Source organism: Ambystoma mexicanum, chromosome 2p, assembly GCF_040938575.1.
Source record: "Ambystoma mexicanum isolate Mex_15411 chromosome 2p, UKY_AmexF1_1, whole genome shotgun sequence".
Classification (NCBI taxonomy): Eukaryota; Metazoa; Chordata; class Amphibia; order Caudata; family Ambystomatidae; genus Ambystoma; species Ambystoma mexicanum.
Window position 1 is genome coordinate 723486462 of NC_090923.1, and position 17180 is coordinate 723503641.

At 40.9% G+C, this 17180-nt stretch overlaps 1 protein-coding gene across 1 annotated transcript in view; it reads left to right on the forward strand.

The window, feature by feature from the left end:
* The first annotated feature begins 3651 nt into the window (after window positions 1-3651).
* LOC138566724 (RAS guanyl-releasing protein 4-like) overlaps window positions 3652-17180 on the forward strand; it is a 670136-nt gene continuing 656607 nt past the window's right edge. The window contains exon 1 of the mRNA XM_069644328.1: window positions 3652-3904. Coding sequence (XP_069500429.1) covers window positions 3882-3904 — 23 coding nt within the window. The 5' untranslated portion in view covers window positions 3652-3881. The remainder of the gene's footprint in view (window positions 3905-17180) is intronic.

Sequence of the window (17180 nt, forward strand, 5' to 3'; positions counted from 1 at the left end):
TTGCATCGGCAAAGTCTTTGGAAGCTTACTTCTGAATCGCTTTCAATCTTGGGCTGAATCTGCCCCATGCAACGATAAATACCAATCGGGTTTCAAGAAAAACACGGGCACGATGGCGAACATCTTAGCGATCAGCACTCTAAAAAGTAAAGCTTGGGAAAAAAAATCTCGAATCTTCATCGCCTTTATCGATCTCACGCAGGCGTTTGACCTTGTCGACAGACACCGCTTATGGGAAAAACTGGAGAGGTGGAGTTGCCCACAAGAAATACTACAACCAATCAAAGCTCTCCACACAGACACTTCCCTCAGGGTTCGACTTTCCCAAAGAGGCGCCCTATCAGACGAAATTCAGACTGGGCGAGGGGTAAAACAGGGATGCCCGCTAGCTCCTGCACTGTTTTTTGCATACATCGGCGATTACGGGGACTCAGTAGACCTGGATCATACTTTTCCACCGGCTCTTGCATCCTCGAAAATAAGCCACCTGTTGTATGCTGACGACCTAATTCTCCTGGACCAGACCCAGATCGGCCTCCAGAGACAACTATCTAACCTCCTGAGCTACACTGCTGAAAACAACTTAAAAATAAACCAAGAAAAAACTAAAATAATGATACTGGAAGGAGGACAGAAGAAAAACAAATCCTCTGAAAAATTCAAATGGCGCCTTGAGGGAAAAGAGATTGAGAGGGTCTCCGATTATAAATACCTAGGCGTCCAGATCGACTCCTCAAAAAACGAACTATCCATGCAGATCGCCCTGGAAACAAAGCTAAAGAAATTAGCCTCTCAAGCAAAGGCGATTGACTCAAAATTTGGTAAATTTTCGTGCATCCCGGTAATAGACTTTTACAAGAAAAAAGTCGTCCCTTCAATCACCTATGGGGCTGAGGCTACGCCAACAATCCCAGAAAGAACTTGGCAAAAATTGGAGAGCAAGTTCTGGAAAACAATCCTGGGTCTCCCAAAATCTACATCCATTGCTGCAATCCGACAGGAGCTAAGCTTACTGTCACTAACAGCAACAGTCAACCTAAACTCACTTAGGTTATTCAGGAAATGCATCACGGCCGATAGTGAGCAAATCTTTGGTCTGTTGAACAAAGAACTACAAAGTGGCAAAGTCAAAATGCTAAAAACCTGGAAAGGCAAAACCACGTCCCTTTTGGAATCAGTGACGTGCACGGAAGCAGACCTCATTCAAAATCCTCTGAGAGTTTACAAGAAATTGAAAGAATTAGACTGGATCCAGACTCAAGACCTAGTCACCAAAAATAAACTTCTTCTCCATCTTCCCCCCTCGCTCTCTAAACTAAACAAGCCGATGCAATATCTCCGAAAATTCCCAAATAGGAGGGCAAGAAACTACATGCTAAGAACCAGGCTGAATCTGCTGGAAACTAACGAGATTCTAAACATCCGAGGCCTATCTGACTCCAACATATGTCGTCTGTGCAACGCCAAAACAGAATCCATCAGGCACCTATTGATCTCATGCCCAGAAACCCTAGTCCTGAGATCGGCCTACATAAAGCACTTCAGCTCAGAGGATCATGGGTGGGACGAAGACACCTGCTGGAACAGACTGATAGGAGGGGATCGAACCTCCTGGTTACTAGCATCAATCAAAATACTGCAACTCACTATGCAGAGGATAGAGGGTTGACGGTCCCACCCCCTTGTGAAGCCACTGGACTTTGTCTTTGTTTTCTCTGCGCAAGCTATCTTCTCGTCCCTTTTGTAAAGTTCTAAATGAACATACACAAATAAAAAAAAAATTAAAAAAAAATAAGAAGCATGCAAGCCCATTCTGAACTAATGGCAGGAAATACCCCAAAGAAAGATGGAGCAGTATTTCTGGGTACCAGCCCATCATTTTGCAGCAAAAAATGCGAAACTCAAAATGCTGAATTTCAGATGACTCATTTCACCACATATGTATGTGTGGGGTGGGAGGCTGTAAAGTTAATACAAAATGTGGAGGTGCATGGGGCGGCTGCAGGATATTTGGGAATCAATATTTTATTTTCGGAAATATCACAAAGATCCATATTTCTCTACACAAAGGGGAAGCCACTTAAGATAAGTAAAGTGATAGAATAGCGGAAGGGACTACAATGCTGGCAAGTAAAGAAAGAAAACCAGGAGAGAATGAAATGCGTACGTGCATGGGAAGAAACGTGGGCAAGAAATAATCGTAATGGAGATGACATGTTATGGGATGTTAATGAAACATAAGGAATGGTGACGTCAGCAGAGTGATATAAGTATTTAAAGGATGGCCTTAAAACAATTACGAAGAACTTAGGAGGAAGGTGTGGAAAAGAAGCAGGGAAGGGAAGAAATTAATTAAGCCACTGGTGAAGAAATTCAAGGAATGAAAGGCGTGTTTATGCGAAGCAATGACAAAAGTGATGGGTGGAAGGGTGCTGTTTTTCCGGGCAGAGAAGACGTGGCCTAGCAGGTCGGGCCATTAGTAGTAGAAGCAAGACTGATTTGCAAATAACTGAACCCCTCCAGCAACGGCACAGAGGGGCTATAAACGATGGTGTGAAAGATTGTCCATAGCAACGGCAATGCTTAATATTAATTAATGCCCTTCCACCCATCACATTTCTTTTCATTCTGTGATGAATGATAGTCACAGGAATTAGTCCAAAGGGCTTTGGGAGAGTTAAGTCAAATCCACTCCTTTTCTTTCTTTTTTTTTTTTAATAAAAAGAGTCTTATTTTAGCTCTTGAAACCTAAAACTTAATAAATATTTGTAGCAACTAGACCAGGGAATCTGTTTTGCAGACTTTGCTCTATCCACGCTTCGCCACTTAACCAAACTGTTTGATCTTGGACAAATCATGTAATCTCTCCCTGCCTTAAGTGCCAGCATGCAATTCTGTTCAGTGTACACTATTAAATAACGCCTCGCTCATAGTTCACTATATTGTTGCCCCGTGCATTATAATAATAGTCACTACTCATTGTTGCGCAATTGAAAGATTTTTATCACTTGGCTTACTCATGGCAGCTTCTTGTAATGCCATATCCCATGATGCCCTGCATCGACAACGATGCGCGGCTGTAGTTTGCTTTTCTGTGACGTCACTTTCGATGATGTTGATACGGCGACAATTAAGTGACTTACTTACATGTCTTTAGTCACACCGGGCTTTATAAAACAGTGTCATGATTTAATATGCAGCTTCATGCCAGAGATCATGAACTGCTTTGAAACAAGACTTTTTATTTTAAAGTGTGACTTGATATGCATCCATTGGTCCACTTTTTCAAAATATTTTGGTAATGTTCTGAGGTATCTGACCCAGACTCCCAGGGTTGGGGGCTCACTCACTTGCCCAGTGCAGTTTGGGGAACTTTGACAACATATTACAGGGCCTCTTTTAGCCCTCAACCCAGACTGGTCCTTCCTCAAACTGACAGTTCATGGGGCACCCTGGACAGTCACAACCAACCGCACCCAACTAGTCACCTCTTTCAAACTTCCAGCCCTGCCCCCCAACTCAGTTCTGGCCTCCGGGAGTACACGGGCATCCCCAATCGAGTTCCTCTTTATGTGAGATCAGTAGAAATAGAGAGCAGTCGCCAGTTCCTCTTCAGCGCATCCTCAGAGGCGTGGTTCAGACCTCAGCGGCAGTACTTCCACCCCTCCACCTCAGTCCCCCACCCCTGTGCTTCGAGCATTTCTCTTTCTTTTTCGATCTTATTTCGCATTCTGAACTTCGAACAACAAACCACGAGAGACTACCCACCGCCGCCCCTCTCTGTGAGGACCGCACGAGGGGGGGCGAGTTGTGACATCATGCACTTCACGGGACGCTCCAGGGATTCTTCGAGTTAGTAGAGGCTTTGGGATACACCGAGGATGAACCGGAAGGACAGCAAGAGGTGAGCGGTGTCACCATCACCTTCACCCAGTCGATGATGTAGTGTGGGCACGTTGTTGTGGTCTGGGAGGGCACTGGGTAGGTGGGGTAAGCAGATGTCTCTACTGATAGAGTACTTTGTCAGGTACTTAAGTTGTATTTGTTTATTTAAATTTAACAAAGACTACAACGCCCAGAATGCATTTTTTTTATTTTTGACCAGAAAGATTTTTCCTTACTTGCATGTCTGCCGGTTCCCCGAGTGTGTTGGACAGTGTTCCTTGAGTTACACTGAGTGGAGGTGCTTTTGGTTCCTTGAGTGGGTCTTATGGGAGTGATGGGTGGGGGAGCAAGTGTCCTTCGCTCAGACCGGAGGCTTGGAGAGCCTTACTGTGTGTTTTGCGAAATTCCGAAGGAGGCGAAGGAGTTCTCTGAGCTCCCCGAGTGTGGTTGCTGAGGGTCTAAGCCCAAAAAGCCACGCTGGGAGCATAGCGTGCAAAATTGATTGTGCCCTTCGCAAGACGCTGGCGGTTGTGCTTGGCCTGAGCATTCATAAGACGTTCCTCCACGATGTCCTAGATTTCAGTGCAAACGCTCCGTTTTGTGAGATTTACGCCCTAATCTGTTGCTTGTAAAATACACGAGGTGTACTATGGATATTTTCAGTTTGCATGAATCTTGTTTTGAACTTTCTTTGGTTAGTGTTAGTACTTCCGGAAGTAAGATTAAAGGAACTAGGTCAAGACTGGGCCGGGGCTGTCGAGGCGGTAGCGCACTAGAGGCATTCATCTACATGACCTAAAACCGAACCGTGCTCGCGACGTCCACGCAGTGTGCTAAAGGCTGGGCCTAATTTACCAGCATCAACATTGCCAACCGCCTTGTGTGCCTGCCAGCAGGGGGCGGCATTTCAGCATGCCGTTTATGCATTTATTTAGAAATAACAATTCATTAGCGTGAGTGCTGTTTAGAGAAAAATACCCCCGGACAAGAAGCGCCTTTAAATGAAAGGATATGGTTCTTTTGTTGTGGCAACCACGTGTGGAGTATTTATATTTTGCTGTTGTTGAGCATGGACCATGACCCAAAGGCTCAAGGAGGTCGATGCAAAGAGAAAGCCAAAACCTACATCACTAATCACAGCTGCCAGTCTGCCACACTAATCCCTCACCAGCTTGAAGTTTTCACCCACCGTCCCAGTGAGGATTATTACTCTCCAAGATACCTACCCTGTAAACCTGACGATGCGGTTCATGCGAGGATATGGTGGTCACATAAGGGGCAACCACAATGTTGCTTTGTTAAAGGTAATACATACAACTCCTGAAATACATCTCGACCCTATGCCTACCATTTATGCTAGGATACGACTTCTCCTCTGCTCCCTCATTGCACCTCAAACCTAGGGATTACTTGGTGGTTTGCCCTTGCAGCCATAGCAGGTAAATTGTTCACTTCTCTGCGAATGCATTATATGTCTGACAGAAATAAAAATAAAAATACTGTACTTGCAGGACATTGTTCCATTGGTCTGCAAATACACCAACGTTTTACCTATAATCCCTGTTAGCGGGGGGAATTCCACATTGCTCTGCCAATGCACCAAAAACCTGACGTACATATTCTGTGAAAACACTTTGTTAAAGGGACGTTATGGTTAAGTTGCATGTTAAACCCCAGAAATTCAACAGTTATGGTAAGCTAAGCAACCATAACTCGCGCCACCATCATGCACTGCTACAAATAATACCCAGGACATCAAAGATGACATCACAAATGTCATTGATGACATCACTGATGACATCACATACACAATTTTGATGAAAATTTCCTACAAGGAGTTGTGTGTACTATGTTGTTAGCAAGATGTCAGGGCTGATCCGGAGACCACTCATAAACTACTAAATGTATTAAAAAATGTACTCATCTAGTCAAACATTATACTGGAGTGTTGTTCTTAATACAGGAATCTAATAATACATACACATAGGCAATGAGTGCAGCATGCACCATAGAAGTATAGTATTTTTAATCTGCTAATATTGTCCAATACAATAATAAATGCAAACCTATCAGAATCGTGATTAATGTTAAAGTTCAAATTAATAGCTATAAATAGAAGACTTACTACACACTTGTGTTACTACAAATAATACATATAGAGAGGCACAATGCATAGAAAGCTGAGGCACATACAGGGAAACTCCAGTAAGGAGGAAAGAAACAACATCACTACAAAATACCAATAACATTAGAGTTCATCTTTATGTAGGAAAATGAATTGTGGGTTTTAGGCCTGCTTATTGCCCCATGTATGTGCACCATGAGCTAAGATCAAACTCCAAGGAAAGTACTTTAAGAGCATATGACAAGGTTAATGTCTAGCTATGTAGCACCCTTTGAATCTATGAAATTCTTACTGTCGGTTAACAAAAACAACTAGCCTAGATATGTCAGTGAACGAAAACAAGTGGCCCAGATATGTGATGTCATCAGTGATGTTATCAATGACATTTGTGATGTCATCTTTGATGTCCTGGGTGTTAGATTTAGCAGTGCAGGGTGGTGGCGCGTGTTATGTTTGCTTAGCTTACCATAACTGGCGAATGTATGGGGTTTTTCGGTTTTCTTGTAAACATAACGTCCCTTTATAACAAAGTTTTTTTACTGCATTTCATAGGTTTTTACCAAAACCCTTCCTTAATTTGCTACAACTTCTTTATATCATACTCACCCCAATATGAAAGCCATCGACTCCACGGACAGAACGAATGTCTACAGACATCATGTAGCATCAACAAAACCCAGAAGCACAAAGGACAACAGAAAATGTTGTACCCATCAACAAACAAAAACATGTACATAAAACAACATTACTTATATTTACTACACCCAAATATACCTTTTGTACAATTTCAAAATGTAAACATTATTTTTTCATTCAGCACACAATATAATGGAATGCACCAAGCCCAAACCATAACTGTACACATCATATTATCACTTCAGTACAACTCTTCATACAGACTCAGATACAGCAGGAGCTCTTTCCAAAACAACCCCTTACCAAACTGAATTTATTTCTCTATTATTACCATGTATTATATAAGCATTTCTTATGGGCAAATATCACTGTTTTGTTATTCTAACAGAAATGGCAAGCACACTTGGGTGATTGCAAGACAACTTTCTAAAAGAAGAAATGAGTGATGATAACAACTCTAATGGTAAGCAGTATGTAGAGGTGGAGCCAAGTACTCCCATCCAAAGCTCCTCCCCATTATGCCTATATGTAGGGAGCCAGAGTGTGAGACACGTACATTACCAGTGAGAATACCTATACCAAAGAGAATCCTGGAAGTAAGATTCCCATTGAGAAAGCCATACATGCATACATGACAATATGATGGCCATTTGAATGAATTCCCTGAGGAAGTGTGAAAACTGAGCAAAAGGGAAGACTAGTGACGTCATGAAAAGCAGAGCTGACGCACCTAGAAGAAATGCAGAGACGAGAGAACATAAATATTCTATAGGCTATAAAGAGGAGGTGTTAAAGATTAGCAACATTTCGGGCTTGAGATGAAGATGCTCATGCTACAGAAATAATGAGGAAGATATCAAGTCATTTTATAATTGTACAGATGCAGTTAAGCAAGTAGACAAAGGGCCCCATTACATGGACAGCGGTAACCATGGCGCTATTAACACCATGGCTGCCGCCGGTATTTTACTGAGTCCGTCATGGTGAATGGCGGAATTTCCCACCCTATTCCAAGGTGTGTGGGGGCGGTAATTCCCCATTCACCATGGTACTTCCCCATTCCCATTTTTGCCCCCATACGGCTCAATGGGAATGGGGAAGGCGGTAATTACGGTACCACAAATTGCGGTACCGTAATTACCTCCAAGGTCTCTTTGCGGGTCCCGTCCTTAACGGCTGGTAAAACCAGCCGTTAAGGTAGGGTCCGACAAAGGGACCTCGTAGTAAGGCGGTAAGGGTTTACCGGCACCGGTACCCTTACCGGTAAACCCTTACCGCCATCCGTGTAATGAGGCCCAAAGTATTCTTAAAGGCTAGCTATGTTGTGAATAGATTGTGGTGATGTGCCAATGTATATACATATGAAATGTAAGGACTATGGATGATTCCACAATGCACTTTAGCAGAGCTGGATCCCATGAGCAGAAATACTTTTTCAGTGTGTCGCAGTTAGAAATCGGAAAACGTAACCATGGAGGTAAATCAACGAAATGCTTGGTTGGATCAACACCAAAAAGTCAAGGCCACCGTGGGCCTGGATGTGCGTACAAACAATTACAGAACATGTGAAAAGAACAAACCTTCTGTCATAAGTGAGGCGCAAGAACATTAAAGACATCAGAGGTTCACCAAATAATAGTATTTTAAATGCAGTAAGACGCGAAAACATGGTCTACAGTCACATAGTCAGATGAAAATTGACACTATGATGAGCTGTATCGAAACCAAGAAGGCAGTACATGCTATACTCCCTTGTATTCTCCAGCACAGAGAACATTTCCAAGGCTGAGCTCAAAGCCTTAATTGACTAGCAGACTGCAAGTGTGATGATGAATGTCAGTGCTAAATTGGTGGAAAGCTATGGTTATGACCAGCCCACCAGCACCTGTGTGCCAGCCTGCGTATTGCTTGCATAGGTGGAATATTACAGATAGGTACAAGGGCGGCAACCAATTATAGAAGGACACGTAATAGAGAGCCCTATAGTTTGCATAACCAATGGGACGTTGTGTATTTGATGATGTTCGTAGAAACCTGCATTAGAGGGCTTAGTTGCCCCACTTGATGTTAGACACCCAATCACCTTCCCTGGCAAGTATGGAACATATACCTAGATGTTCCCTGTAAGCCTTTGACCATCCCAAGTAGGTTTTTGTAGTTGGCAATGCAGATTGACGTCAATAAAGATGAGTTTATAGTACATAACCTGCTTTATGTGTTGCATTGAATGTGAAGATCGAGCAAACGCGTTGATGTTTGTTGTAACTCCCTGTTTTAGATAATTGATATTTAAACAGATGCACTTTGCCAACTTCCTGAGTCAGTGTTGATTATTGATGTTTGAGTAATATTCTGCATCTCCATCTGTGTCTAAGTATTTCTGCCTCGTCTTAAAGGGCTGGGTCTGACACACCAGCTCAAGTACATCTTTCAGTATAAACACATAATGTCATTTATACACAGCTCATTAAAATAATTATTTCTTATTTTCTTATAGTACATACTTTACATGAAGAAACAATACCCCAAGTTAATTATGGATAATACCAAGAATCACAAAGACAATCCCTATCCCGAACTGTACATAATGAAATTATGATCTTGTCTGCAAAAATGGATGAACTTAGTAATGACTTTAAGGAATTTTGAAATTATGTTAAAAAACATGTTATTAGAAAGTTTGATTATCACTGCCCTTCTTGTACCTGTCCTCCTGCCCCCAGCAATCACCCCCATAACATTTCCAAACTATAAATGAAAGACCCTTTGATGAAATTTCTTTCCCTCCCTCCCCTGATGATTATTGTATAGAAATTCCAAATTCTACCATTTGTTTCCCATTCTGATACCCCATAAATGTATTAGTTATACTAATAATATCTTGTATATTATTCTTTGATACATTTTTTTAAAAAGGCCCAATGAATAGTCCACGGACACCACGACCGTCTGGAGTGCCCGTTCACACAATTGGGCGTCCGCAGATATTGCTCTGTGTCCGGACATGTCAGTTCTCGCATGATGCACTTTTAATTAGTCCGGGGACAGGGCGCCCGTTTACTGACATCCACGTGCATGCACCCAGCGGTCTCTCACACAATGGTGTCTGCGGACAGCCGACAGAGATGTGGACGTGAAAATTTACCCTTCCAGAGCTGCTAGAACCATTCTTAGTTGATCTGTCAACTTGTTACAACTTTCCAAGGCTTATATTTGACGTGATAGTCCGCGGACAGTCACGAGGTCTGCGGACAGTCTTCTGAAGGGGCCCACCCCTTACTTTCAGTTATTCTCAATCTGGCAGACCAGCAGAGCGCATCTTTGGAGACCTTCTTGCAGGAGACTTCCAGCATACAAACAATGGCATCTGTCATGGCCATTCCTCCACCCCAGGGGCCACCACCATCACCACCAGGTGGGCCTGGAGAGGGGAAGAGCCACAGTGATGCAGAACAGGATGAAGAGGAAGATGAGGTAGAAGAAGTGCCTACCGCCAGCACCCGCGTTAATCATGGGTGTGGCAGTTTTTCACCACCATTGGGGGTGCACCAAAGGCTCGGCAGACAAGGTCAGATGCACTGTAGAAAACCGGGTATTTACTCATACGGGACCACCTGCATGCGGCTCCACACCAGAACCAACCACCGGACTGCTCTGAGAAAGGCTGTTCCTTTCTCAGGGAGAAGCAGGTTAACAATCTCTACCCCACCTTCCTCGACTGCTCCTGCAACCACACAGGTGACTCCTGTGGGTCAGTGGATCCCAGCAGCCGCCTCGCAGGTCATACAGAATGCTGTTGACCATTACCTTTCGAGGGTCACAGTACTATGTTTGTACTGCGACAAACCGATCTGCATGAAGGAGCAATTTCAAAGTACTTTCGAGGCTGCGGTCAATGAGCATGAGGAACACTCTGACCTACCTTAAATTTAAGGCCCGCCAAACATCTTCCCCTGTCCATCTGCCCCTCAATCTCTGTGGTTGGTGCACCTTCCTGCCTTTCGTCCCTTCCCCCACCTTACCTTGTCTCCTTTAAAAAACTAAAAAAAGACAAAATCACAAAAAAAAAAAAACGGTTCCTTTAGGAGCCACCTTTCACAGTTAAAAAAAAGAACAGAGAAAAAAATCACAGGACCATTTTGCACCCTGCATAGTCCATGGACAGTTCGAATGTCCACAGACGTCTCGAAAATTATAGGTGTGTGGTGGGGGGATTAAAATCAATTAACTTGTTTTTTATTTAAAAATGGTGGCTCTTAAAAGAACCTTTTAGTGTTTTTGGTTTTTATATTTATTTGGCTTTTGTTCTTTTGTCTGAGAGGCAAGGTAAGGTAGGGGAGGGAAGGAGAGAAGGGGCAGAAGGGGCAAATACTTGATTACATATTGTATGTGTTCACAAAAACTGCTTGAATGCATTTTGAATATTTAGAAAAAAAATCTGATTGCGAAGATCAGTCAGATGCACTCCATCTCTTCAAAAAAATTGACGTTATCAAATTTGATGTTAGCATTATCAAAAGATGTCATGGCCACATCCTGCATGCCTAAACCATTCAAAAAAGCGCATTCCCCTTTATTCACATGGTGCCTAGCTTCTATTTGTACACAAAACACATTTGGACATCTCCATATTTTCCTTGGATTTATTTCAGAAAAAATAATGTTTTCATATGGAAATAGTTCCATTAAGCTTCGGAACATATCCTTTAATGCAACCTGCATAGACACTGGAGTAACATAGCCCAAACTAGTTTGTCTGCAATGCACAATAATAATATCTGGACATTGACATTCAGCCATACTCTGAACACCTTACAAACACATACAAAAAAGAAAGAACTAAGTTTAAAAACACATCTGCTGAAATACCAAAGTTTGTGTCTGTTGTCGCAGAACTTTTTATAAAAAGAGCATTCAAATAGTAGATATGGCCTACAAAATAGAAGGCAATGAGGAATACAAATGGTTCCAATTAGCTTTATATTTAGCAGCAGAGAATAGGTACAAAATAACTGATCCCTCAATAGTAAGCACATACTGCAATACAAAGCTGGACAATAACCAAATATCATCACGTGCTATTACTAATAACTTAAAAATCTTACCACTTGCAAAAGCTCCCCAACAACTTAACTTGTATGGGAGCATTATATTCCAAATAATACACCAATTTCAAGCTATAATACGCCTTCAACTGAAAACAGCCAAATTTCCTCCATCTGAGTTACTAAAAGGCATTTGTGGCAAAGTACTATATTTGCTATTAGATCTTACAGAAAATGTAGAAACTCTAGGAGTAAAACGGCCAATAGATCAATAATAAATTGTACTAGTTAATGGTGTGCCAACAAAAGACAAAAAAGAATTGGCAACAAATAGTCGACTTAAACAAAGTTAGACAAGCCCTACAATAGCCTAAAGAAAACAATGAATACTACAGTGATATAAACATAAAGGAAAACATAAATGAAACCACCCAAATAATTCAAGATTCGCCACAAACTGGCAAATTTGAACGTGTAGATCCTGTTACTGCAGCCAACATTTTAGGCCAGTATACAATGCACCCACTGCACTCCAAAAGCACCATAGAAGATGCATTAGAAACATACCAAATGCATCAAGCCAAAAGCTCTCCAATGAGCATTTGGGTGAAAAGTGTAGAAGCATGTTCTTTTCCTCTACTCTTTCCTACAGGAAAGGGAAGCAGGTATGAAAGATCCACACTATTAGTGTATCAGAATATCGCTCTTTATTAATGTATTCTGGAGACCCCAGATTCAGACAAAATGTAGAATACATTTTCCACCTCCTGTTCGAAATTGAACTAGCAACTCTATGTTATGAAGTTTCACACACTTTAAAAACAGGCTCTAATTTTTCAAACACAACCGCTACCCAACTGCTTCAAAAATTAAAAGACAAAGATGGACGTAGGCCCACCCACGTGGTTTGTTACTTTAAGTTGTGCAGAATATGCATGGGATGACTTGCACGACTTCTTACGCACTGCAAACCAAAATAAAGAGGGAACCGTTATAAAAACACCAGGAGAATGCTGTTCTCTTGACCCTGTTAATATATCAAGGTACTTTCACCATCGCTTCTTTACCATGCTGCACTTTATCTGCAATAAAAATACTCCTCCACTCAGAGAAGTGGAACCCTTCTTTTGGAGAAAAGAATATCAATCCAGAGGAGTACCACACATCCACATGCTTTTGTGGATAAAAGATGCTCCCAAATGTTATTTGGCCATGACAGTGATGCCGCTGTTTTACAATTCATTCAGAAATATATTGCCTGTGACATCCCTTCAGAAACCACAGATACTGACCTACACACACACATACTATGCTTCAAAAGCACAAGTGTGGCAAATACTGCCGACGTCGATATACAAACAAAGGTAAATACTATACCAAATGTTGCTTTGGTTTCCCTAAACCAGTTTGCACAACAGGACAAGTAAATAGCTTAATGTCTTCTGTTAGATGCAGCATAAAAGGTAAATCCCATAAAAACATATACAACATTAAAAGGGATGAAGTATCCAAGTACATCAATGATTACAATGCAATCATTGCCCTTTTGTGGAATGCAAATATAGACATCTAATACATTGCAGACAATTCCACTGCATTTGCAAGATATGCCACACTATCTCATCAAAGCTGAGAAAACAGAGCTAAAAGATGTCTAGAATGACATATCATCTGACAAAACACTGTCCCAAAAATTATACACTTTTGGTATAAAAATGCTCTCCCATAGAGAATGTGGGTTCTATGAAGCTGCAGTCCGTTTAATAGGAACCGCCTTATATGGCAAATCTGAACACATTGTCTGGTTAAACCTATGTCCAGCTTCTTCCTGGAAAAGAGTACTAAAATCCTACCACGAGATAGAACCAATAGCAACAAATGATCCCGATAGCCAGGACATTTAAAAAAAACAATTTACTTGACACAGACTACCCAAAAAGAAGTACTAGTTTGGAAAACGTGTCTTTACGACACAGCCCTAAACTACTCAACATCAGACGAGACAACTGGCAAATATTCAGTCTCAACTTGTGAAGGAAGCCTAGTAAAACTTACAAAACTCAGCCTAATTAATCATATAAAGTTATTTAAATCTCTGCAAAATAGAGAACATTATTACATGGCTCTGCTACAACTTGTTAAACTTTGGAGAAAAGAAGAAGAATTATTAGCTAACATTGCTCATTTGAAGCTGCATTCAAAGCAAATGAAAGCAGTATAACAAATGTCAATTTTAGACAAAACAAACAACTGTTGAACAATCCATGCCAAAAAGACAAATACATTGAAGCTATACTAGATAAAGACACTCCTGAGGGCAGTCAATCTTCCCTTACAGGAAGCCGTCAACCACTTGGAGAACCACTCATTCTAAATGAAGCAGAAATGACCATGACTGAGGTAGAAAATACCTTGTATCAATCTAAACAATATGAAGAAGACTTGTCAGTGCTCAAATCACAGCTAAATGATTAACAACTCAGCATTTATCTAGAAGCCACTGAAGAAATTGAACATGGTCTTAAACATGACACTAGAATTTGTAGCTGCTCCTATATGTTAGTGCTGAAGCTGGTTCTGGTAAAACGTCCTTAATTAAAATAATCAGCACAAAACTTAACAAACAACAACCTTTCAGCTGTTGTAACATCCCCCACATGTTTAGCTGCCTACAACATAGGAGGTGTAACTTTACACCGACTAGTGCTCCTCCAAGTAGAACACCAAAACAAATTATATATACTACAATTTAACAGCAGAAGCTGCTACTAAAGTATGCAGAATCCTGAAACAAATGAAAGTGCTCCTGATAAATGAAGAAAGCATGGTTTCCAACCTCATGTTATCCTTAATTAATTTCATAATGCAAGAAGTCCTAAAAACCGACTACAAAGAACTGTTTGGAGGAAAACAGATCATTGTTTTCGGAGACCTCCTACAGTTAACACCAGTAAAAGATGAGCCTATTTTTAAAACATTAGGACACAAACAATGGCATAACACACTCGGCAGCATTGGAAATGTAAATTTCTGGCAACATTTTCGCTACAGAGAACTAACTCAAAACATGCGTCAGATTACAGCTCTCAACTGGTCTGCTTACTAATGATGCAAAATCCATCTTAAAAACTAGAGTAATCCATGAACTATATGGGCAAAACACATCTGTCCTTGATGCTGTGGAACAATGAACTCAACCAAATATAAAATGTATGTCGTTAATGCCAACCCCTGCAAGCTATAGTCTATTGAATGATACAATGTTGAAAAAGAAATGCAAACGATAGTACATATCAGCTCCACAGACAAACTTGAAGTGCACGGTATGACAGTTCCTATGTGTCAGAAAGCAACAGCACGACAAAATAGCTTAGAAAAATGTATCTTCAACACAGCTGGATTAGAAAAAGGATTAACACTGTGTCTAAACTGCAGAGTAATCCTAAAATGTAACCTTGACCTAGAACAAGGTTTAATCAATGAAGCAATTGGTACAGTTGTTGGTTTCCATGCATGTCCACATGAGAACAGCATTCAGTTTGTCAACATCCATTTTGACAAACTTGCAGAAGTTAAGAAAATAGGCTGCACAATAGCATGTTTCCTTCTTTTCAAAAATATGTACCTACGCAGAGAACAATTCTCTCTATCCCTTGTATATGCTATCACTATTCACAAATCGCAAGGTCTAACCCTAGATCACGCAGTGATTGACATTGGCAGCACAGTCTGCAACGAAGGTATGAGTTACATAGCACTTTCACATCTCTGTACACTCGATTGGTCTATTCTCAGTTAACTTTGATGCAAACAAACTCAACGCTAACATTACTTGCATCCCAGAATACAACATGCATGTACACCCCCACCTAGCTATGCACCCTATGCCTGAAAAAAAGCTTTAAAAAAGTAATACAAACAGAATCTTTACAAAATATCTCAGCAAAACCGCTGAAAAAATAAAACTGCTAGTCTATCAAATAATACAACCACAAAACTCGCTAGTCTAAAAACAACTGTACGTGAATCAGAAGAGAAAGAGACAAATGTTTCTTCTCAAAAACAACTGCAGGCATACCTAATGATACAAAAGCAGAACTTTCTGGTCCATTTAAATTCAGAAACACAAGGGGAGTAACTTGCTATGCAAATGTAGCAGCAATCAATCTTCTCTTCACATTGCCACCATTTGTACACAACATTTACTTAAACAGCTCTGACCAGTCCTCATTCATAGAAGTGCCACAAATAATCCTGATAACACTTAAAGTGTCTTAGATATAAGGCAACAATTAGACTACTAACACTAATGGTAACATTCACCTTAAACACCCAGGAAGATCCAAAGAATTCCTAATGTACTTACTACAAGTACTAGAAACTAAAAACATCCCAATAAATTAAAATCTTCCAGATTTCATACACGTGGAAACATACATGCACTCTCTGCAACCATGTTTCACAAGAGCCCATCCCTAATGAACAATATGTGTATGTATCCATTCCAAATTGCGAATCCATTTCAGCAGCTTCCCCAAAATGCAAATCATAGCATATTGTGCCCTTTTTGCAATGCAAACAATCGTTCCAGCATACAAATTAACTCATAATGCCAATATGTCATACTAATGCTTCGAAGGTACAATGCAGATGTTACCAAAAATAACTGTAAGCTGACTATCTTCACACACGGCCAAGTATCTCTTGGCAAGAAAACCTTCACAATCATAGGCACGATCTACCCACAACCACATCAGTCCACCATACTGCATATGTTAAAAAAACAAGTGGTTGGTTAGAATGTAAGGACACATCCATTTCTCCAAAATGTAGATTACCAACAAATCTAACAAATGCCCACTTGATATTCTCAAATCTTCTCACTAAAGTATAGTACAGTAAACAGTTAAAATGCGCCAACGGGTATCTAACTACATCCATATTACTACAATACTCATTTTAATATCCAAGACAGTTAGAATACGCCAACGGATATCTACCTACTTTAAAAATACCTATCATTCTAATACACTTCAAATAGACCATAACAATTATTGTTCCTGCAATTTTTCATCCAAAATCCACTATAGTTAGAATATGCCAAAGGGTATCTAACTACTTTAAACATATCTTTACTTTCAACACACTTCCAACAAACATCGTACCACACCTACACTCATAACATGTACTCAGCATCCAATTAGCGTGCATCTTTGATGTCCGCGAACACAAGCCACCCCTGGATTGGCCCAGACGAGTCTGCAGACACCTAATTGGGAAATTGTCCGCAGACCGGTCGCAGATATCACACATTTTTTTGACCTACTTTTTGGCCTTTTTAAAAAAAAAACGACTGGACTAATTTACACCAAATTTACAAAAGCCCACTTTCGGGACCAGGAGGATTTAAATTCAATCACTCTGCCCTATTATCAGAACAAATGCTCACTGGTCATCTGCCCATGCACCCAGGACTGACTGACAGCCAC